The 23,450-nt window shown below is 37.1% G+C and overlaps 1 protein-coding gene across 2 annotated transcripts in view; it reads right to left on the reverse strand.

The window, feature by feature from the left end:
• DISP1 (dispatched RND transporter family member 1) overlaps positions 1-23,450 on the reverse strand; it is an 85,693-nt gene that overhangs the window by 11,619 nt on the left and 50,624 nt on the right. For both annotated transcript variants that reach the window (XM_053973971.1, XM_053973972.1), the window contains exons 2-4: positions 19,568-20,089; positions 4,254-4,283; positions 592-715 (exon numbers count right to left, since the gene is read on the reverse strand). In XM_053973971.1, the coding sequence (XP_053829946.1) occupies positions 592-715; positions 4,254-4,283; positions 19,568-20,089 (676 nt within the window). The remainder of the gene's footprint in view (positions 1-591; positions 716-4,253; positions 4,284-19,567; positions 20,090-23,450) is intronic.

A 23,450-nucleotide genomic window follows, 5' to 3' on the forward strand; every position in this document is an offset into this window, starting at 1 on the left:
TGTTTTCAAGAAATATCCATATGGATATGTACAGATACACATACTATACTCTAAGTACAAATAACTTAAAGGAACAGTTTATTTTTATTTGAGGATAATGATTAAATGCTATATTTTCAATAAAAAAATCTTGAAAGCTACTCATGCTTAAGACAATTCATGAAAAGTAAAAAATGAGTGCAATATTTAATAGAATCGGACAAAACTAACTTTTATCCTTTCAATATGGCTACCACTTTACCCCCAGAAGGCACTTAGAATCCCCTCTCCTTTAATGGATCCTGGCCTTCATCCTTTGAAACCTGATTTAGAACGTATGGTCTGTGCTGTACATCTAAAACTGGGATGAATTTACATTATTCAATCTGAAGTAGTTGAAGGACACATGACCTTAGCAAAATGTAGAGGGAATGGAAACAAGTGGGTAATATTCTTTGATGGAAACTGCAGCTTTGTATTATCATTTGCTCCTCTCATGTCAAGATTTAATACTGTATCAATTGCTGTACTTGCATTTGCTGTTTACTGGTTCCACTGGAAAACATGGCAAACAAAAAATACTTATTTGACACCTGATTGATACTGACTTACCAGCAGTGGATCAGAGAAATCTGGAAGATCTGGAACTAATATTCCCACGAGTGCACACACCACAATGAGCACAGTGCACATGCCCAGGACCACCACGGGCCAGTCAGCGATGAGCGCAGCGTAGCTACAGGAGGGAAGCAGGGAGAGGTGCTACAGCAACAGAAGCTGCACACAGAACTAATCCATACTTCTCTAAAGAGATTTTCAGATCAGACTATTATTTTTCCCTAGGATTTTGACAAAAAAAGCAAGCTTATCCATGACTGCAAACCACTAGAAAAAGATGCTTTGTCAAAAATTTAGCGAGAGAAAATATCACTACTTGGAAGCTTTTTTAAACTTAAGCATTTTAAAGAAAAAAATCCAAGAAAGGAAGACCTGTTTTAAAGCAGAACTCAAAGAAAACATTTCCTCTATTTTTAGAACAGTCATTAAAAAATTATTCAAACCCTACATATTCATGATCCATGAAATCTGTTGTAGTTCAAAGACGTAAGGGGTTGGCATCATGATACATAAACTAACCAACATTAAGTGTCCAGTCTTACAGCAAAACATCTATCCTTGGATTTTAACACCTAGTTAATTCTAAATTTTATGAGTAGAAGAATTGTTATATGCAAACCTGATTTTCATTATTTTTGTAAAATATTTTTATAAATACTTTTTAAACACTTCAAGAGAAGTGTTCAGAAAATTAAGTGAAATCAAGAAATCTTCATTTCTAAATGACTTTTCTTACAATAAAGACTTGAATTCATAGAGTTTATGTTTCAAAAGCAACACTGTTTAATATTGGGAGCAAAGGGAGTATAGGAAGTCCCATAAAGGCATTAGAAAAGTAACTACAGGCTATGAATCCTTCTATACGAATGGTCTCTGTACACATTAAATATTGATCAAGAAGATCTCCACTCCTATTTCCTCCTCAACTTACAAGCAGCATAACATGAAAGTTTACAGCAGAGACCTCCTTTACTTATTTCTACTGTCTTAAAAGATTATGGCTCTTTTTCAGTTTTAAGAGCCACTTGCTAATTAATCACAATACAATTACCATCTTGACTGAAATTTTCTGTCCTGCTGCTAAGAAGGGAGGGATTGTCCATCTCCCCACTCCAGCAGTGGGTTCCCAGTGTTCTGACTGCAAAATCAATGGCATGAGCAAGCTTATTCCTGTTTTTCCATAGCATGTGGAAATAGGCACCTCTAGGGGTCTAAATAGAGCTTTGGAGGAGCAAGGAAATCCAAAGCACTGGGTGTTTCTCCATTTCCCATTAAGTAAACATGGAATAATTCTGACATGCTCACACAAGAGGTTAATTAGCAAAAGCTTGAAAAGCAATCTGAAGTCAAAGTTTTCATTAATGTCAATCACAAAGGGGCAGCTTGCCAAATGAGCAATTGTACAAAGTAGAAGTGAAGGGAAGTAAATGACCTAATAGAATTTTCCTATTTTAGGACTAAATGTTTTTCTAAACACCAAGCTAGACTGACTAGCCACTGCAGACATTTGCTCTGAAGTCATAAAAGTTATACCCAAAAGATTTATTTTCCTATTCATCACTAGTGCCAGATTTACCACTTTGACATGTTGTCTCTACAGTTCCATTCTCAGCTGAGCACTCTTAAACTGGGTAAATTCTTTCAGCTATAAAAGAAACTCTGTCCTAAGTGTTTAATGTGATAATAAGCCACATACAGAAAACAGTGAAGTGCTTGTTTGCACCTGCAAATTTCTTTTGTTTCTTTTACCACATACTGAAATTCAGATAAGCAAAGGTGACCTATGCTGACAAAAAGGACTGACCACTCTATTTTTAATTTTACCTGTCTGAGCATTATTTAGTGCTGCGGAGGGCTCTAGCTCCAACCAAGTTGCCTAAAACCAGCCTCAACCCTAACCCACTGTACATGGCTAAAGAAATGGCAAGTTTTTAATGTTTTTACTCATTAAAAAGCTATAACATGAGTTTAGTTACATTTTTTTTCTCTGTGAGGAGGAAGCCACCACCCTGACAGATTGGGCATAAACGACCACTTGCCTGAAAATGCCTGAATCCAAGGGGAAAATGGATTAAATCAATTCCTCAGTGGAGGAATTGTATTCAGAAAGGATATCCTTAGTGCTAAGCACATCCTTTAGTACTTTCCTAAATCAGGATAAAACCTCCCACCTCTGGATGCCTAATTAAAACTATTTTTTGGTTGTGCAATGACCTAGACATACAGCCACATTTATACCTTATTGGTTTTTTTTCATCCAAAACATTCCAGCACTGAATAATGAACTCACCTAAGTCTGACACTGAGTGAAACCCACTTTTTATGCCAATTTGCACTGTCTTCAGTCTGTTAGAATGGTCCTAATTTTAGCTAGCTATGTAACATTAAAAAAAGATTTGGTTTGGTTTAATTGTTTTTTTTTTTAATTCATGCTCTAAGTAATTCAAAATGCTTAGGAGATACAGTAATTCAATCTATATTTAGCACCACTAAAAGCACCATTGTTATAAAGCAATTTGTCCAAAGGTGATCCAAGACCTCAGATGTTTTCTTCAAAAAGAGAAGGTAAAAAAGATAATGCTTAGGCTCTTTTCTCATTTTAAGCATAATATGTGGCTATTGACAAACTTTTCTATTCAGCTCATCTATACAGGTATATTCAGTCCTCAGGTTCAACCACTCCTCAGGTTTGTACAGAGACAGAAATGTACCATATATAGTTTCTGTATTGTAAAAAGATCACAATGAACAATAGATATTTGTGTGACCCAAATCGTATCAACACACAGATTTCTGTAACTCAAATACGTATTATGTGATACTTAATAAACAGGCCTGCTTTTTACTGAAAGCAAATCCTAAAGATGGACTGTGTTTTTAATGTACATTCAGTTGAGATGGTTTCTTGTTGCCATTCTGATACACTGACAGTTATAGATACAATGCTCTGTTATTTTCTCTGACCCCACCATTCCTACAGAGCCTACACAATCCAAACCCAGTGTTCTAGATTAAATGGGGTTTTAGGAAGAATTAAAAACTACTATGACAAATTTTCAGAACTTGTCTGTGAGGTTTGTCTATCACTATGGACAACAGAACCAAGCCACTTCTCAGAGCAACCCTTAACCAAAAAAGTACTGAGGCATGGAGTATCCAGGTACAGATTGTAATAAAAACAAACAGATAGTTGAAAACAAGAAGCATTGAAATCTGCATAGATTTTTAAATTCTGGCCTAGTATTAATGAGGAGACTGCTTTCTCTCTGTAAATAGAGTCTGAGTTTGGAAATCCTGCATGTTCTATCCCCTTCCTGCTCACCCAGGATTCACAGATGTGTTTTTAGGGATGTTAAAGAACTTGGCCTTAGCTTCTTGTTTCAGTGGTTATTTAGGGACCCATTGCAGATCAATTCTTCTAAATGTCGTTTGACCTTGCTGATACTATCTGCCACCCTAGTTTCCCATGGCAGTTGCAGAAATTTACTACCCACTGCCTAAAGAAATACTTTTAAAGTCTGATTTAATTTGAATGTTTATTATTTTCTTTGAATATTCCTTATTCAGTTTTGAATGGGGAATAACAGTTTTGCCATCACCTCATCTACCACCTTGATAATTCCACAAACCTCAGATGTGACAGCACTGAAGCTCACCTTTTTGGTAACTTGAATGGTCTGGCTGGCCTGAAAGAAGAGAAAAAAAAGAGTAATTGAGAATGCATGAAATATGCACGCACATACCAATTTGTTTAATTATTCTCATACATGAGTAAGAAAATAAATTATAAAAACCAGATATTTTAGGATATGAATTATTTTGAAAGGCCCACAATCATATTCAATTAAGTCTTTGAAAACAAGTAGTTCAGAGAATAATTATAGCTACAGACAGCTGGGTTTTCAAAAGTGGAGTTTTATGCAGCTGATTTTTGGGATTACTATTCCAGAGGCTTTCCAGTTTTCAACAAGAGACCGAATAAACTAATTTGATAAAAATTCAGTTCTATTGAAAAACATGAGAAAGTTTGCATATGATGGAAACAAACAACCACAACACCACGTTCTGACTGTAATTCCCTAAACTTCATAGTTGTCCTTTGTAATTCCATAACAAAAAATTATTTTGGCCATAAATTCTGTCTTGCCGTAACACAAGAAGTAGAACGACATAGGATACTTCTATAAAATATTTTTATCCAAGTTTTTGTTACTTAAAAATCTAATATAAAGTATATTATTTTGAGAAGGAGACAGCAAACCCAAGTGAAAATTATTCTTATCTGACACTGTTCAGTGGGCACTTCAATTCCTTAGCTACTGGCCCAGTAAGATTCACATAAATTTCACTTTAAAAAAACCTTCATGAAGAACCTGCAAGTAATTTCAAGACTGTGACATAAAAACATTCTGAAGCTGTAACCATACAACGGCTTCAGTTAAGTTATGGATTTGTTTTACCACCAAGGACACATTTAATATTAATTTTTTAAAAAAGTACGGAAATCACTGAGTTAAGAAGCAGGTACTTGCATAAAATAGATCACTTAGTAACCTCACACTGAGGTTGCCAAAAGCATACATTTATATACTTTCACACTCTGATAAACTGTTCAAACTTCAGAATCCTCAGAGATTTTCAGAAAAACTTAATCCACTACATAGAAATGAAATTTGCTGTTCTTCAAAGTAGTAAGAACAAGGAACTACACGAGGCAGTTGGAGAAAAGCAGAATAACCAATCTGCAGTTGCAGAGTAACTCAAGGATTAAGGAAAGGTATAGACAAAGATTCTTGGCTTAATGCAGCCGCAAAAGATTAAATTTAAGAAGTGTCACCAACCTTTTGACTAGGTGCACAAATCTGACTTCCAGAGGTAAAGAACAAACCCAATTTTCCAATTGATGCTAAATGCTGGTAGCACTACAACAGACTCACCAGCAGCCAGAATGTAGAGAAACCCAACTGAACTGAGTTCTGAAGTTACTTTGAACAGTAAATTCCTCGAGGCTGAAAAGAAGTAGTGGCAGGCTTGGGCAACTGCTCATTGTCTGATCTACAGCCTCAACCACAAAACCAACTTTTCCCAACTCAGGTTAGACTGGAGGATCAGAAACCAGGTACTGAAGTCAGAACTCACTCAACTTGAATCTAAAGTGAGCAGTAACAGGATTCTGGATGAAGAGAAATGCTTAAATAGACAGTCCCTTTCCCTTTCATGAAGTTGCACCAAGGCAGAGCACACACTGAATGTGCCTTCACAACTGTATGGAAAAGGGAGCAAAGCTACAGTGTTGGGAGTAACAATTTTTTTTAACTGCAGCATAGACTCCTGGGTTTGATGAGAGATGAGAGAGAAATATAAACAGACATATTTACTGTTAGTAAGGTGATTCAAACATTTATTTCTAGTTTTCATTTGTAAAGATCTGAATTTCCATATATATTCAGTCATTTGGTTTTGTCTGTGCCATAATGTGCTCTGCCATGAGTAATAATAGTATCAGACAGTGCTTTGGCATAAGCAGAGCCACCCAACAATGATTGATACAAGCTTTGTATTTATGCTGACTTGTATGAAGGTTTCTATGATAATTCCACTTTATATTAGCAGATAAAATGGTTTTCTTCTGTATGGGGGCTACTTTAAAATTGAATTTGCCTAATTTGGTTTACACAAAGTGGGTAAAATACCAACACAGTCATTCCTCATCATCCCCCGGTCCCATCAAAACCAAACTACATTTCCCTCTGTTTCCTCCACCTGCAAAATATATTCAGTGCTGAACAAATGATGATGATTAAGTTCTTCAAAGTTAGGGAGGGTTAAAGGTCACACCTGCTATCAAACTGTTTTGTTTTGAAAAGCATGCATTGAAAAAAACCTGGGTACACTCGGGTGAATTCCAGCAGTGTAACCAATCCCTTGCAGCTGTTGTGATGACTCTATTATATTGGTCAATAGGAAAAGTTATCCCTGAAAACGATGCCCTAAGATTCTTTAGTTATGCTCTAAAATACAGAAATGCATGGCAAAACCAGATCTTTCCCACTTAATTAATGTCGCTGTATCTAATTTTTGAAGTATTATACTTTCACTGAGCCAGTTTAAATAACACCATCAGCCTCCAAAAAAAGTGTGGACAAAAGAGTCCTCATCAGTTTTCATGAGAAAGAAGTGGTGAATTCCACTCTTTTGCTGGGACAAAAGGCAAGTTGATCTGTGTATTAAATTACCTTTGTACTCAGTTCTCCTAAGTCTGATAGCAGAAAGTGACAGTCACAGTTGCTGGTGACAAGACCAGCACAACCAAGTTACTGTATAAACTGCAGTCACTGATAAAATCTAATAAACACTTTGTACGAAGAGAGGAAAAAGGAAAGAGGAAGAAAAGGTCAGGCTCTGTTTTAGCACCACTTACTGGGAGTGTCAACCCCATGCTCAACACATTCTTTGCTTCGTCCTGTCCTTTCCTAGTGGCAAGTTTCGTCTGAACATCACACAATTAAAAAACACATAAAAAGAAATAGATTGGTTAGAACCCCCAGATGTTTCTCAGTATGAAATGTATTTTGGATGCCCAGCATCCTTCTGTATAACATGCTGAAAAGGAGGAATGGTGTCTGCTGTAATACCAGCAAGTTTACTCTAGGAAATAATTGAGTATCAGGAGGATTTGATCAGCTTTGGACTGGACTTCTACAGCTCTAATTAATCATCTTTCCAGCCTAAATAAGCACTTAACCTCAGTGTTATTACCAGTATTTTGAACAGTGAGGTAGTAGGAATCATTTGTTCCTTTGTGTACAAACCTACTCGAATAGGGGCATAAAAAATATGATTGCTTTACATATTTTTCAATCTGAGAAAGACAGTGACCAATGCTTGAGCTTCCTGGAGGGGAACATGCTGTGCCACATGGCAACATCCTGACATTGGGTTCCCAGGGAAGCCAAAGCCTCCTTTTGATTACTGCACTGAATGAGTTTTCTCATGGAAGTTAACAGGGTACATCAGAGAGGGGAGTTTGGTCCTAATTTCAAGTATCACACTGGAAAACAAGCTCTTGGAAATCCTATGTATTATTAAATTTAGTTCACAACCTTCACGTCACTTGGACGTCACACAGCACAAGACAATATTTAAAAACATGTTCCTCAGCATGGGACTTAATAGTTACACTATGGCTGATTTACTTAATATGCAGCATGCTTGATTAATCTAATGCATTTCCGAGAAATACAAACCTGAAAGTGTCAGAGGACAATAAAAGTATCTAGATATTCCAAGGCATTCTTTTTCAGGGTTTCTTCACAAACCTCAGTTGCGAGAAAGGTATCAATGCAAGCAACCCCTTGGCCTCACACCCCAAGGAATCAATGCTTGCTGCTTCTTTAGTGGGTGCAAGAAACCCTGCAGAGTGTAGCCATGAAACAGAAAATCAGGGAAATAGGCTGTGTTTTGAAGCATACTTTGAAGAGTCTTCTAGCTGTTGTGAAGTACCCATCATTTTAAAAAAGTCTTAAGGCTATTGATAGCCTAAGACTTTGGAAAAGATATGAATATGATTTTAAATAGGAAATTCCTGCTTACACAGACAGTGATGTGAGTTGGGTTTTTTTTTTTTTGAGTCAGTTAAAAAGCATCAACACATTCCAAATCATATCTTTGTACTAACTTATCCAAACATTACCTAAAATTCTTATTACAATTCTGGATATTGCCCTGGCTAAACATTTGACTTCCGATTTATGCCATTTCACTTAGCTGCAATTAATATCTATTTCACCATGAGCAGATGTTGAGACTGGATGTCCAGCACCGTCATTTTGGTCCTGAACTGCACAAAATTGTGAAAATAAATGTACAGTTTACTGGTATTTATCATAACAAGATTTACTCAATAGAGAATCACAGAATATCCTGAGATGGAAGGAACCCATGAGGATCACTGAAGTCCAACTCCTGGCCCTATGCAGGGCAACAAATTCATTTTGCACTCTTGCTTTTCACTTAAAGATTCACTGGAGGCAAAAATGGTACATTGCAATAAATAGCTGTATTTACTGAAATGAAAGACTCTTCTGTCCAAGGATTATGAGGTGTTTAACCTCAATGCTTTACTTTGCCAGAGGGAAACTATTCCCTTTGTTGGTAGATCTGGTTACCAGAAGTGATAAAACATAGCTTTTGGTCATTATTATACTCCTGGATAAGCTAAATCCCTGCAGGATAGAATGAGATATGCATGACATTGTACATTCTCCGTCAGAACATACAATACAAACTAAATCCCTTCACAGGAAGAAAATCCTCATGTTTTCAGAATGTCATTGACCCAAGAGAACAATCTGAATTGCTCCTAAATATCAAACTAGCTTTTGCTGTTATATCAGATATAACACCTATGTGCTTTATCATTTTAACAATCATTCAGACAACAAATCCAACAGATTAAGTTGCCAAAAAAGTTTTTATCAGCCTCCCAATTTAATCTTTTTGCTATGATGAGCAGTTTTCCATTATTTTTATCATGAATTCTATCTAGATGTTTTTTAAACATGCAGTGCTCATTGTATTGGTCTGCACTTAGCTTTACTTGTTTACATCTCTAAGGAATAGGACAACCCACAGCAAAATGATGTCATAGAGGAGACAGACAATTCTGTTTCTGGTAAGTTGCTTTTATAAGGTTTTATTAAAACCAAGAAGAATGCAACTAATTTTCATGGGTTTTTTTCCCCCACATAAAATATCACGGAATAATCCAAAAGGATTTTATATTTTTTAATGTCTAGATTATCACAGTGAAATGATCTGAAACTAACTGCTATTTCATCCCATTAAAATGTGCAAAATGTCAATGTTGCAGCTTTTCTTAATGTTGTACATATGACTGTTCTTTTGCTTAAAATTAAGCAAAACGCAACTTAGCAGACCAAAAATCAATATGCTATTTGGCAACTGTACTACAGATGTCAATTCACATTTTTACAGTTGAGACATCAAGCTTTATAAAAGTTCCTATCTGCTTTTCTTGTTGTGCTCTTACCTACCTCCTCAATTCTAACTGAGCATCTGCTCTATTCTCACAGTGAATAGGAGCAAATAAGATGGCCTTTCTGTGAGGAAAGCTACTGTAAGGAAGGTGTTAACAATAGAATCATTGTCTGAGTGATTCTTGCTCTTACTGATTTAAATTCAGCATAGAAGTGTAAGCTTTACTGACCCACAGCATGCCCACTGGATAAAACCCCATGGAGTGGGGCAGATCCTATATACTTAACTAAGCCAGCATTTCACTCACTCCATTTCTGCTATGAAATCGATATTAAACTTTATTAACCTACTCTGCAAAAGTAACAGGAAGTTATGAAATCTCCCATGGACAAACCTCTGGCTCATGCCAGAGTACAACAGGGAAATATGTTTCCATCAAGGCACCAGAGATGGGAAAAGGTCACTGCAATCCTATTGACATCCTAAATGTGTGTCTTTTCATTTGCAAGTTTAGTAACAGTACTGGGAGGAATGTCCTAAGAAGATGGGTTGAGGACTTTGGACTTGTCTAATTCGGAGAAAAGGAAGCTGAGCAGCAACCTTATTGCTCTCTACAGCTTCTTGAGGCAGGGAAGTGGAGAGGTGATCTCTTCTCCATGGGATCCAGTACTGGGACATGCAGGATTGGTTCAAAGCTGAGCCAGGGGACATTTAGACTGGACATTTCTTTATCTAGAAGTTGGTCAAACACCTGACCAGACCTTCTCAGGAAGGTGCTGATGTCCCAGTCCTGTCAGTGTTCAAGAGGCATTTGGACAATGCCCCTAACAAGATGCTTTAACTGGGTCAGCCCTGAACGGCTCAGGCAGTTGGGTCAGACGATCCTTGCAGGTCCCTTCCAACTGAAATAGTTTATTTTATTCTAACCCTGTATAACTCATTATATGCTAAAATTAAAGCGTCTATAAATTTGTAACATACAGGTGATTAGAAACTAAAATGATCCTATTATAATAATCTCTGAGGCTGGGGGGATTGTTGGGTTTTTCCCCCCCTTCTTCTTTTCCTCACTGCTCCATAGGGATGGTATCCACATAAGAGCCCAGGATTTACTGACCAAGTCTTGAGTTTAAGGCTCCTTGGAAATCCATTTTTGCAATACTGACTTCTAATGTCCTCTTTCATCTTCAACAACTGACTAAATATTATCAACCACTAGGAAAGCTGGCTCTTTTCCTTTATAGCATCTACTTGGTTCACTTGTCTTGAAAATGAATTAAATCATCTTCTCTGTAGGAAAATCTGAGAGCATATGAAGGAGCCAAGTCATACAGACCCTCCAAACACTTTTCTTATATTCTTCTTTCCCTAAACTTTTCTCCAATAAGCATAGCCACTTTTAAACACTGCTCCAAAACTGTCAATAAGAAGACTGCCATCAAGCATACTTCAACTGGATTCTCCCTGCTTTAAATGGCAAAGTTTATACACAATTTAAAGTATATACTTCTTCAAAAGGTTTAATTGAAGCTATATATATGTTCCTTAAACTTTTGAAGCACTGAAGGTGGGACCACGTAGAGCACACTGCCTGGCAAACGAAACAAAAGTTCTGAACTATTAAAGAGAATAAAAAAAAAAGCTTAGTAAAATACTACCATGAATCATTATTTGAAAACAAGCCAACAGCTAATTTGGAGCAGACTAATATTATTTCAAGATCCTTCACAAGTCTAAAACCATTAGTCTTTTCTCTTTTCTTGGTAATTACAGTGAAATTAATAGATATGTTCTGGGATTTAAATGGTGACTAGAGTAGTTTTCAACATTTTTACTGGCAAAAAGTCCCTTCCTAAGAAATATTTTATTTCAAAGCTGTTTTTATTACACTTCCCAGTTGAATGGAGCAACGCAAGGTCATGGCCACATCTTGTATTTCTCTGACAGACAGGAAATTAACATGACCCAAGGAATCACAACATACACAGAAGAAAACCCCCATCTCATGACACCAACAAGAATGAAAATGTCCAAGAGTGCCTATTTTTATGATGGTATCTCTCCACACAGACCGAAGTACATGTTCCTATATGTATTAAAGACTGACATTAAGCACATGGAAGTTTGGCTCTGGAGTAGGGAGACTTGGAGTGCCATAAATCACACCTCAACTGGTACATGCTTTAGTCTTCCTTCCTGTGCAGATATAAGACTTTGTGATTGTAAGTCACCAGGGATTCAGTTTGGCTCTCAGAAAACCTCCTTTGGCCAGAGAGCTTTTCTAAAGATAGACTAAAAGCACTTACAATTTCTCCAAATTATTCATCTAACTGTGGGGACAAACAATAGTTTATCTTTCTGCATATATCATCTCTTGCAGCAAATGAAAATACTGTTACTTAAGACCTTTGTTCTAAATTTACTCAAGTATTTCTCTTCAGTGTTGAACTCCTGTTCCAGTATCTGTGAAGTCATTTAGAATGCCGTAACTTTTAAGTGATATAAAACAAATGCCTATTCAACACAATTAACATGTTTAAAAGGATTTAATATGTAATTCCATAAAGAAGGCTCTCTAGCTTTTGCTAATGCTAATGAAAACTTGTACATATATAATGTAACATTATCTTCTGCATCTCCTGACATGAAATTTGTTTTGTATGCTCAGTAACAAGCAAGCAAAAAAAAAGGAAATATTTACTGAACATTTAAGGTTTCCAGTATTGTAGCTAAGACCCCACAAAAGTGCTCTAGGGTTGAACAGACTATAAAACAAATTTAACACAATCAAAGTTGTTCAGCAAAATGTTTGCAAAAGTTCATCCATTTGACAGAACAAACTAAACATCCTACAAACTGGAAATGTAACATAAGAATTTTGAGGCAAGGTATCCTATTAACATGCTAGAAAATATGGGAGAAGTGTCAGAAGTGATGCAAATAAGCTTTTCCTGCTCAGTACATAAATCTATTTATGATTTTACTAGAAAAGAATGGAAACATTCCCTAATTTGCCAATAGTGAGACTAAGGTCTCTGAAATATCAGCAGGATTTCTATCTGTAACTTCCCTTACCTCCATTGATCTGTCAGGAGTACCATCTCATTTCTATTTTGCACTGATACTCCAGGCTTTAAGAGATTTCTTTATTCAGTAGAATCTCAGTGCAATTTTTGTGTAGCAAAATCAATGCCAAATTGCTCAGGTACCCTCTGTATTTCCCTCTTGCACTGTGTTTTGTTTTTCAAGCACCACTGACCAATTAAAAGCATGTACATTAATTATTATTCACTAGGAGATGAAGACAACACTGAAATATCAGAGAGGAAGAACAAGTGATTTTGGAAGGAGTTAGAGACAGAAACAATGATGCTAACTCATAAAGAGCTTTCTAAAGATGATGTTGATCATTCTGCACTTTCCCCCATCAGAAGGAAGACTCAAAACTTTTATGTAGGAATATGCAAATCTTTCAAAATCTATTTCTTAAAGAGTGATGAAAATCAGGTCATTGGTCATGCACAGTTTAAACGGTTTTGTTTGTTGTCTGGTGTTGTCTTATTCACATTTGAACCTTACTACAATCTCCTGCTAAATTAAAAGTACATGAAAACAACTATACATCGTCAAAACATTTCAACAAACTGACATCATTTTGGACATTGTGGGTTTTTTCTTAGTGTACATAAATGCTCAGCTTTAGAAGTCATCTCAAACCCCTCACCAATTAGTCCTTTTCCAGAAAGAGCACAGCTGATGCTGGTTTTCCAGTCTATATAGTACAAAAGAAAGGAGCCATATTCTTTTTATTGTTTCCCTCCCATTATCAGCCTTACATCTTTTAAGGACAGCAGTTCAAAGGCCCAGCAGATTGCTAGTTATGAGTGAGCTCTTCTGTTGTTCAGGGAAAGGTGAGGGATAAAGGGCACAGGAAATTCATCTTCAAGCACACAGGGGACCTGAATTCCCAAAGGAGCAGAACCTGCACGGCCAAATACAGCCAGGCTGGTCCTCAGCTGCACTCAGACCAAAGCACCAAGCACCACCTTCCTATGGCAAAATTGCTTATTCCAAAGTCTAGACAAACACTAATGTTTAATTAGTACAATTAAAAAGCCTGCAAAAATTCCCTGGATAGCCCAGAATGACAGGGTTTTTTTAAGTGCACTTAATACTTTCTTAGCCATGCTATTTTTAATTTGGTCAGCCACCAAATTATAAATGGCATTTTTTATTTGTATTCTGGTTTCTGTGTGTCAGCCCTTTGCTTTCAGTTCCAGAAAGTGTGGCAAGTTGTTTGCACAGCCAACAATGCACAATATATATATCATGGGAAGAGTAAATGAATTAATAAAACCAGAATAAAACTCAAGGTATCACACTCAGAGATCATGCAAGATGAAAATGAAGAAGCACAGCTCAAATTAAACTGACATGAAAAATTATTTCAAAGAAAGAAAAAAAAAACCAGTTCATTTGGTCACAGGGAAAACCTACTTTTCCACACATGCTCAACAGAGAATCCCACATTTGGACTCATATGGATGCATGAGACAGCTTCACATTCCTTTTCTTTTTTCTTAACTACATCAAAATCCCAAGTATGCTATTGGGTTGTTAATGCTTCATAATAAGGAGAACTCCTGTTTTGGCAGAGAATAAATGGCTTAAATGAGAACAGAGCCAGAATTTGTATTGTTTCAGGAACTCCTGATCTATAGCATGAACCAAAAGATTTGCAACATCCTGAACACTGAATGAAATGATGGTCACAGCTTTTGCTTTTTAGTTGCTAAAGGTTGATAAAACATTTCAGAAATCCCACTTCCAGAAACCTGACCTAAAGGTTTCTTATTAAAGATTCCTATGTTTAATCATCCTAGGGGAAGGCAGAAAGGCTCCTTTATTAATTTTCAAATTATTATATGCACATGTATTTTGTACAAAAGACATTAGTATACCATTCATATAAAAAGTGAAAACTAAAATATCTTTTAATGCATCAAATAAAGCAGAAGTTAACAGCTTTCAAAAGAGGATAGGTTGTTAAAAAGCTCTGTGAAAAACATTTTGTGAATACTTCATGTTGCTGAAATGAGGATATTTGAAAATATTTTATACATATGTATAAGCAAAATCAGCTCTGCAAGCCATGCCGAATGTACTAGATAACCATTATCCCTTTCCTGGAACCAAGCAGGGAACTGTTTCATAACAAAGTCTCATTATTAAGATTGGTATTTAGCAAACATTCCCTTGCTTTTTGAAAAAACAGGAGATTTTTTTTTTCTGGTTCTAATCTTTATGCCAAATAACTAGAAGGAAAAATCTAAAATGGGTAAGAGGCAGCTGTAGTGTTCTATCCTCACTTCACAGCTTTTTCATTTCTACAGAGCTTCATTTTAAAGTATTAAATGAAGTGTAAGTATTTACGTATGTCTGCAGTACTGTTTGAACAGTGTGTGGCACAGAACTCTGAGACACAGCAGAACCCAGAGTCCCAGAACCAACACATAAATCTGCAATGGCAAAACACTTCAAAAGAAGGTTTAAATCGAACTGAAAGCAAGATGTACAATAAGTCTGGATGCTTTACCAGTTTCCTGATGCTGTCTTTTGCCTTCCTTAGAATATAAATTGGTCTAACAAGCAAAAGCTTTAAATCTAGCAATTTAAACTAACTAAGCTTTGGGAGCTAAAACCTCCAAAGTAGGCTGGTGGGGGATGAGAAGCAATTCTTAAATTTTAGCTGAAGTAAGTATTCTGTGGGACTTTAAACAGATTTTATTTTCCTGCTTCAGCTTGAGATGATTGTGTGATCATGGGGAGATCATCCCATATATCCTTTCAGTCTGGTTATTTTTTTACCACAGATAATTCAGATGCTTTTCAGAACAGTTTTCCTTACTTGTCTGCTTTAGTCAAAAGCATTAACAGTATAGTCTAAAAAAGTAAATAACAGTGGGTGAAGCAAAGCAGGCTCACCCTGAGCCAAGAGTGCTTGTTTGAATTTATTGGTTTTGATACTGTTAAAGTGCAAGCACTACACACACTGACAGTCTGGAGCAGTTTCCTGCACAAGCAGTTTTCTGCACAAGCAGTTCCTTCACAGCTGACTTCTTCTGTCCTACCTTTTGTCTCTGAGTCCACAGACCTAAGCTTTCTAAATTTTATAACTAAAGAGATTCCAGCAGAATTGACATGAAGATTAACAAGCACACAGGTAGCTTTTAACTGGTGTTTTCCCACTAAAAACTTCTCATAAACATCTGAAGGAAGCAATCCAGTTTGGTACCAGAAATACCACCACTGTTATTCCATGCCTTCCACAATCCTGAGATGACTTCCTGAATGATCTCTGCACATCCTTCCTCTGCCACTCCCATTGACATGCACGCCTTCCTATATGAAGAAGAGGTTTTGAAAAATACCAGGAAAGATTGTAAGAGTTTTCTGGCTTTTTTAAAATGGTAGTATTTAGCTCTCCTAGAGAACTATGCAACTGTTCACTATTTATTTTACCCTCCTTTCATCCCACCAAGCATGCTACTGGGCTGCACAGTTTTACTTTTCCCTAGGACTCCTAACTCAGTGCTTCCAGTCCTTATGGATCAATCTTCATGCTTCTTTCACAGCCTTACTTGGTTGGTTTTCCCCACTTCTACCCCACCCTGTTGAAGGCTGCTGATGATTGCAGAAGCAGGTGGCAGCAACTACGTATCTTCCAGTAGGTCTAAGCCCCCAAGTTTCTTGAGATGCATAAGCGCATTCCAACAAAAAGGGATACTTCAGCAGGAGCTCTCCACAGCGGCAGGGTAGGGGAACAAAAAAATCATCCAACAGTACTGAAGAGAATTAAATGTGACATGCTTGTACACAGGTAAATTTAGAAATGGTTAGAAAGCAAATCAAACCCCCAGAAAACAGCACTGTGATATGGAGAGATGGCTAGAATTTCCCAGGGAGTGTTTGTGTGGTCAAGATATTATGGCCACTGAAAAAAAGAGGTATGAACATGTTTACATGAGCTATTTCTTAAATATGCACACAAAATAACACAAGAAACTTTACTCAAGATCTTCCAACCTCAGAAAAACATCTAAAAATCATCAGAATCATTATGACCAAATGTTGACTTTTACCTACTCTTCCAAAAGAATTTTTTACCACAATCAGGCTGCAAAACACCAACCACTAAAAATACTTTCTTTTATGCTACAGAATGTTTTCACCGACCTAAAAAATTTAACAGTTGTCCAGACTCTCAAGATGCAGTGGATAGATGATGTTTCCATGTAATTTAGTTAAACTTCAAAGCTGAACCCTCTACAAAACTCCAGATCCAGCCAGCTTTAAGAGGATAGGACAAGTGTGGCATTATTTCAATCTGTCTTTACTCACTCCAATCTGCAATGATATACCAGAGCCACATTCCTTTAATATTAGGTCACTGACAAATGTTAAGCCTTGGGCTTCAAAACCTGACAAAACCTGTTGTGCTGAAACAATTGGTTACCTGCCCAGAGCTGTAAGCATCAGTGATACAGTCTGCAAAGAGTGCTCACCCTCCTCTATCTAATCACAACTTTTCTCCCTTCTTAAAATTATAACAATATTTGAATGCACTTTTTAAAAATAGAAAGAAGCTAAATTAAGCCTAGTTTGACTACATACTGAATTTAACTAATGTATTGTATGAGAACCTGCATTTTAAATAACCCTGTTAAAACATGCACATTTCATAAAGCTGGATGATTTCCAATGAACCTTGTAATAAAAATAGAATAGAAGAGAAGAAGCTGCTGTGCAGATTATAAGCTCAAACTGCAATAAAATTAAGAGTGTTGAACAATGATCACATTGAAATATCACACACCTAAGTGTTATTCTTCTGTTTACAGGAAGTGACCCGAGCACATAAAACATAAATACAAATTTATTACGTCTTCTTTTTAGCACTGCCAGGGAGCTACAAATGAGGCAGTTTGCTTCTTCCTCAGTGCACATCCATCCACGTGCAAGGCTGCATCCAGTTGCTCCCAGTTTTTACCATCTCCCAACATGTCTACATTGACAGTGGCCTCTCTGGGTGATAACTTCACAATGCAATGACAGACTATGGTATTTAGACATATCTTGTTGAGTATGAAGAGAGAAAAGAAGTCTTTGGTTCCATCCTAAGTGATAGCCAGATCAGTATACACTGTCCATTAATGCAGCCATGGGCAGTTTACAGAGTGAAAAGGCATGGAAGCAATCCAGCAATCATTTGATAGGGATATGCAGGGTATGCTAACAGATAGAGCTTGTTCAATAAGTATAGGTGCTTTAAAGGTTGGATTCCATCTTTGTTTTGACTGCTAGCAGTAAGACAAACCATTTATCATAAATCATTATTCGTAATTTCTGTACATTTTTGTAGAAGTGTATGGTATGGCAAGGAAGATGAAAAACCAGTGTCTTGGCTCAAGAGCCCAATCAGAGCAGTTCAAACAGTTTTTGTATCTGTGAAGCGTGACAGAAAACATTATTTTACCATATGCAGAAGAAATTTTCACTCTTTTTATTTCTAGACTAAAACCAGAAACCCAGACTATGGATGGCATTTGTCCCCTTCCTCATGACTATGGAATACAGATGAAGTTTAACAACCCTGCTGCACAGGGACAGAAACAGTGAAATCAGTGCAACCATTCCGACAGTTTGAAAAGTACGACTGATCCTACAATAGTTCAACTTCCTGCATACCTTTGCATACAAAATTATACAACATCTTTGCTTGACATTTAAACAAGTATGGGGTGGAAAAAACATCTCTGATTGTAAGCAGATCTGACAACTAAGATTTTTTCCATTTGTAAGTGGAATAACTGGCAGGAGAAAGCTGATTTGCGCTCTGTATTATCATCCCTATTTTCGTTTGCTTTTACCTTAGGAGAAAAAAAGCTTTATTCACTTTGAGTTTTTCCACATTACATGTTTTTTCCAGTCTGATATTTTTAGGAATTTAAAATTAGCTCATATATTTCATCAAGACAAAATCATTGTAACTGACTGAAAAACACTTAATAGCTCCAAGTTCTTGAATAAGGGTGCAGATGTTGGAGAACAGGGAGAAGGGTAGTTTTCAATGCTCCCATGAAAATCCACCCCTTTTAGCCCAACTGCAACTCAGAAAAAATAATAACCTTGCTTAAAAGCTTCAAAGTGTCTTCCTTTAATGGGAATTTGCTTTTTAGAAATTGCCTCTTAGATTGGCTGATTTTGCCCAGGACCAGGAGGTTGTAGATTTTTCTTGTGTTTTTTTTGCTCCCTGAAGCTCTGGAACTCCAAATCTAACAAATACAAAGAGGCAGGTTCTTATGAAATGGAGAACAGAAAGAACTAAAACATGGAAAGATCCCAAATTTCTCAATCCAATCACAATTTGAAGTTTAACAGATAACCTACACTGACAAGACATGAGGGCAACCACTGAACCAGCTGACCTGACAAAGAAAAAAACACCCTGCACATTTGAGAATAGAATTGTTGAAAGTATTTTTCAATGCATCTTTTAAAGGAAATATGTGTTTTGATTGGACTATGCAGCCATACCAGATCTTTCAGTGTATTCTTAGCTATCTCTGTACTGGTTTGTTTTACACAATAGAGGTGTACCCTGTGTCTTCTAAAAGAGCTAATGAGCTTCCAAACAATCCCCAGGAAGAAAGAAAAAAACTGGTTTTTTTCTCCCAAGAGAGAACTAATTCACTTCAGGAATATTCATGGAGCCCAGCAAAACAAATCTCCTGACTTTGTTTCTCCTGGAAATAATAACTTGGTAACGCATCGGAAATTCATCTGTAAAATCACTAGGAAAGAAATTTGGTTCATCTTCCTTTCAGGTCTTCTGCTTTTGTAAGAAAACAAAATAGTTCTGGGAAAGATTAGTCACCCTGAGAACTAAGAAATAATGCAACCTGCTTACCTTATCCTGGCTATGTGTTGCTGCACAGGCTGATGCTGGAAATGGTCAGGCCACTGATGGTGAAGGCAGAAGGATGGGGAGGGCTGAAGACAGCAGGCAGGCTGATAGACAGGGGTGTGTTTTTGGCAAATAGAGGCTGAGTACTCAGTGTGTGGCTGCATGCAGCACGAGGTCATAGGAGATGGTGCTGAGCTGCCAACCACTGAATGACATTCCTGCTTGCTATTATGGCTACTTAAAGAATGATGGTATGGGTGGCAGCATTGCGACAACATCTGCTGAGTTCTTTGGTTGTCTAAAGGCAGAAAGGATGGTTTGATTGTACCATTTAGTTGTAGGCAGCCATTTGGACTTGGTTTTGTTCTTGGTGTTTCCTTGGATGGGAGTTGTTGGACCGTGATGTCGCCGTCATTCACTGCAACAACAGCAGCGTTTGACAAGATGCTGCCATTGCTCAGGACCACAGAGTCACTGGTGCTGCTCATAGCCATGCTCCAAGTTCTCAGTGGACACGTGATGTTCCTGAAGAAACAAATAAAGCATAGTTTAGAGAGCTGCAGCTCAAAATTAACTTTAGATTAACATGAGTAAAACTCTGTTCTGAGCTTCACCTTTTGCAACACAGGGAAACAGGGAAAGGAGCCACGCACACTGCCAGGAATGTTTTAAAGCACCTAAATTTGTTCAACAAAATGTTAAGAGTGAAGTTATGTCAATTTTCAGTGATTACACCAAGTTATAAGTCAAATGAATAGAGATTTGTCAGTGTTTGTGTAACAGCTAACAAGTAATGGTTGAGATGCACAGAACAACATCATACTAAGCCATAGCCACTATTTATAAAAACAGATTTTGGTAGAAATGGTGTCATCATCCACACCTTGCACTGCAATTTACCTGTGTGCTTTGAAAACCTGCAGGACACGAGCCCACGAGCCTATTAAATAATAGAGATTATTTATTATTATTATAATATTTATTTATTTATTATTTATTATAATAGAGATTATTTAATAACCAATATTTGTGCTGGTTTCAGTAACCTCTTTTCCAATTTCTATTAAAAATGAAGCATATTCATGTTTGTAAAAAAATTTCGAAATGCCTTATTTGAATAAATCAAGCCATTTCAACAGACATAGCAAATGTTCTGAATAGTAGACTAGGTCTTTAGCAGAAGCTCAAAATGAACTGTTATGAATACTAAAAAGATAGAATACAACCACAAGTTTTTCTCAAGTTGACAAAAAAATAATCCCAAGATTGAATTACTGCTGAATGAGAAGCTCTTGCTTCTCAGCGACATGTACTCTAAAGGCAGTGCATAATGTAACGTGTTGTAAATAAAGGATATTAAAAGATTTTCTCCAAAGGTTTTTCAGGCAATATGTAGGTAAATGAGAACTATTAACATTGTAGAAGTGACCACAGCTCAAGATCAAAACTTGTGTGATGTGCTTACAGCAGCCAATTTTTCCCATCTTAACTATAACTTTGTTTTAGTAAGATAAAAAGGTAAATTGGAGATCATTATTTTGATAAATAACATGAAAGGTCAAACACCACACTCAGATAAGAGTTTGCTACCCAATTTACATGAGCCTTCGGGGAGGGAGCAGGAAAAAGAGGATGGAAAACACTAATTATGTGCTACTTAGAAGGATAAATCAACACTTGCTAAAAAAACAGAATCAGTTAATTACAACTGCTTTGACTTTTTAATACTGAATTTAATTAACAGCACTGCAAGTCCAAATTGCAAGGCTTGCATTACAGACACTGAACTTTGCACAGAGACACAACACACATAGATTAAGGCAGATAAGCAAGGAAGTTTCTAACTCATTTTCTTTCCTGATACCTTTGCTGAGTGCTCAGAGAGCTAAGCCTGCCCAGCCAGCTGAGCTATTTAATTGCCTGAATGCTAATTCTAAGCAAAGTGCTTTGCCGACTGGAATGCTCCCCCTGGCAGCCCCCTGTGTAGCATCTCCCTGAGACAGAGCTAAATCCTCCACTTCTGAAACGAAAATTAATCCTCTGCTATTTGTTGTAGATCATGTGCAGAGCCAGATGCCCTGGGAAATCACTTTCATTTAGATACCCACTCAGAACAGGAGAATATGCTGCTTGACAAGCAAATTTTTCCAGCCTTCAATTCCACACATTCCTGCTGGGTACCCCCTCCCCTAGCCCAGGAAAGTCAAGCCCAAGGAGGACTTTCTGCTGAGCACAGAGAGCAAATTCAAGGGACTGGCTAAACTTCAGTTTGGTCTGAAGAGATATATTAGTTATGTGAAATTCCACTGGGTTTCAGCAGTCTGGTTTTCTCTCGCACTGCAGGCAATGTCAAACCTCAGTGGACACCGTGAGAGCTGGACATTGAGGCAGAGAAAGCTCCTCTCCAGGTGTCTGGCAACATTTTTGGAATTTCTGGCTGCTTATTTTTACATTCACTCACATAAGAGAGATGTTGCACAATGATGCTGTTCCATTTGTTTCTAAGTTAGTTGGATCCATCCATATTACCACTTGAAACTGCTGTACACTGATCAAAGTTACTGTCTACTGTAGTAACTGAATAAAGGGACAGAGAGACTGCAAATATCTGCTATTTCAGGAAGACAGACACATGTCCTTTTGCTTTAAACACAGGACACTTGCAACATTAATTTTTAGTAGCTGTTTTCAACCACTTCATGAAGGAAACCACACATCTCTGTGCCAAACACAGATGCCCAACCTTGTGCCCGCAGCAGCTGGGCAACCCCAACACAGACACACGGGCTTGGCCCCTCAGTGTATCTGTGCCCCTTGAGAACACTGACACGGCAATTGTAACTTTTGTCCACACAGCTCAGCAGCCTCCATTAAATATGATCAAAGAGAAATGCTTTATTTTCCACAGATGTAATAGCTACCTGTGTACCTTTTGTTCAGAAATGTTTTAGAACTACTAAATTTGAAGAAAAGATCATCAGTACCCCAACATATAATTATACCTTTGTTCTCCTATAATAAGCAATTCATTAACCCTTTCAAACATTAAAATTTTAACAGGTAGAGCCAATTCATTCTTTTTTCCTAAGCCTTGAGGAACTCTTGAGTACTGTTCATTTTTATGGAGTCTTTTAGAGAGGCAATGGAAGCACCTGCTTGCCTTGAAGTTCTTTCAATGACACATTAAAGCAAGACTACTTTGCATGCTAAGGTAGCCATCTGATGAAATATTTTATTCAGTCACAGCTATGAAGAACTGGGACTCAAACCAATTCTCTACAATGTGAGCTGGGTTGTACATTTTCATTTGGTTTGGTAACTTTTCTACTTTGAGTCACTGAATTTGACCAGGCTAATGTCATCTAAGTTTTGTTTCACTATATTCTGAGGGGATTACAAATTCCCTACTACGGTACTTCATTTGTGTCCCTCTCTACAGAAGTGGCTCTAAATCCACTGACAGCAAAACTTCACATGCAGCTGTCACACCAAAAAATATTCATACATTATATTCTTAACTCTCCATGGCATTTTGTCTCCTCTACCATAATTGCAGTGACTGGGAACTTAGAAATATGTAACAACGGCCCAATGAAATAGTTAACTGAAAGTCTTTTCTTCAGAGGATGAATAAATAAGCCAATTAAGATGTGACAAGTAAAAGCATAGTAATATTTTTAATATGACATGGGATGGGAAATCTAAGAACATGCTGACCATGAAAAAAAAATCTAAAAACAGGAATCTTTGAAAATTCAGTCTTTGAGAATTCTGAAGTCTTTCAATGTTGACGATTATTTTTGCTGCACTCCTCAGACTGCTTTAGGACCTGCATTCTCCATTAAAGGGGGGGGTGTTTCAGACTTCTAAAACTTTACACCTGAAA

Source organism: Vidua macroura, chromosome 3 (assembly GCF_024509145.1).
Source record: "Vidua macroura isolate BioBank_ID:100142 chromosome 3, ASM2450914v1, whole genome shotgun sequence".
In the NCBI taxonomy this organism is placed as follows: domain Eukaryota; kingdom Metazoa; phylum Chordata; class Aves; order Passeriformes; family Viduidae; genus Vidua; species Vidua macroura.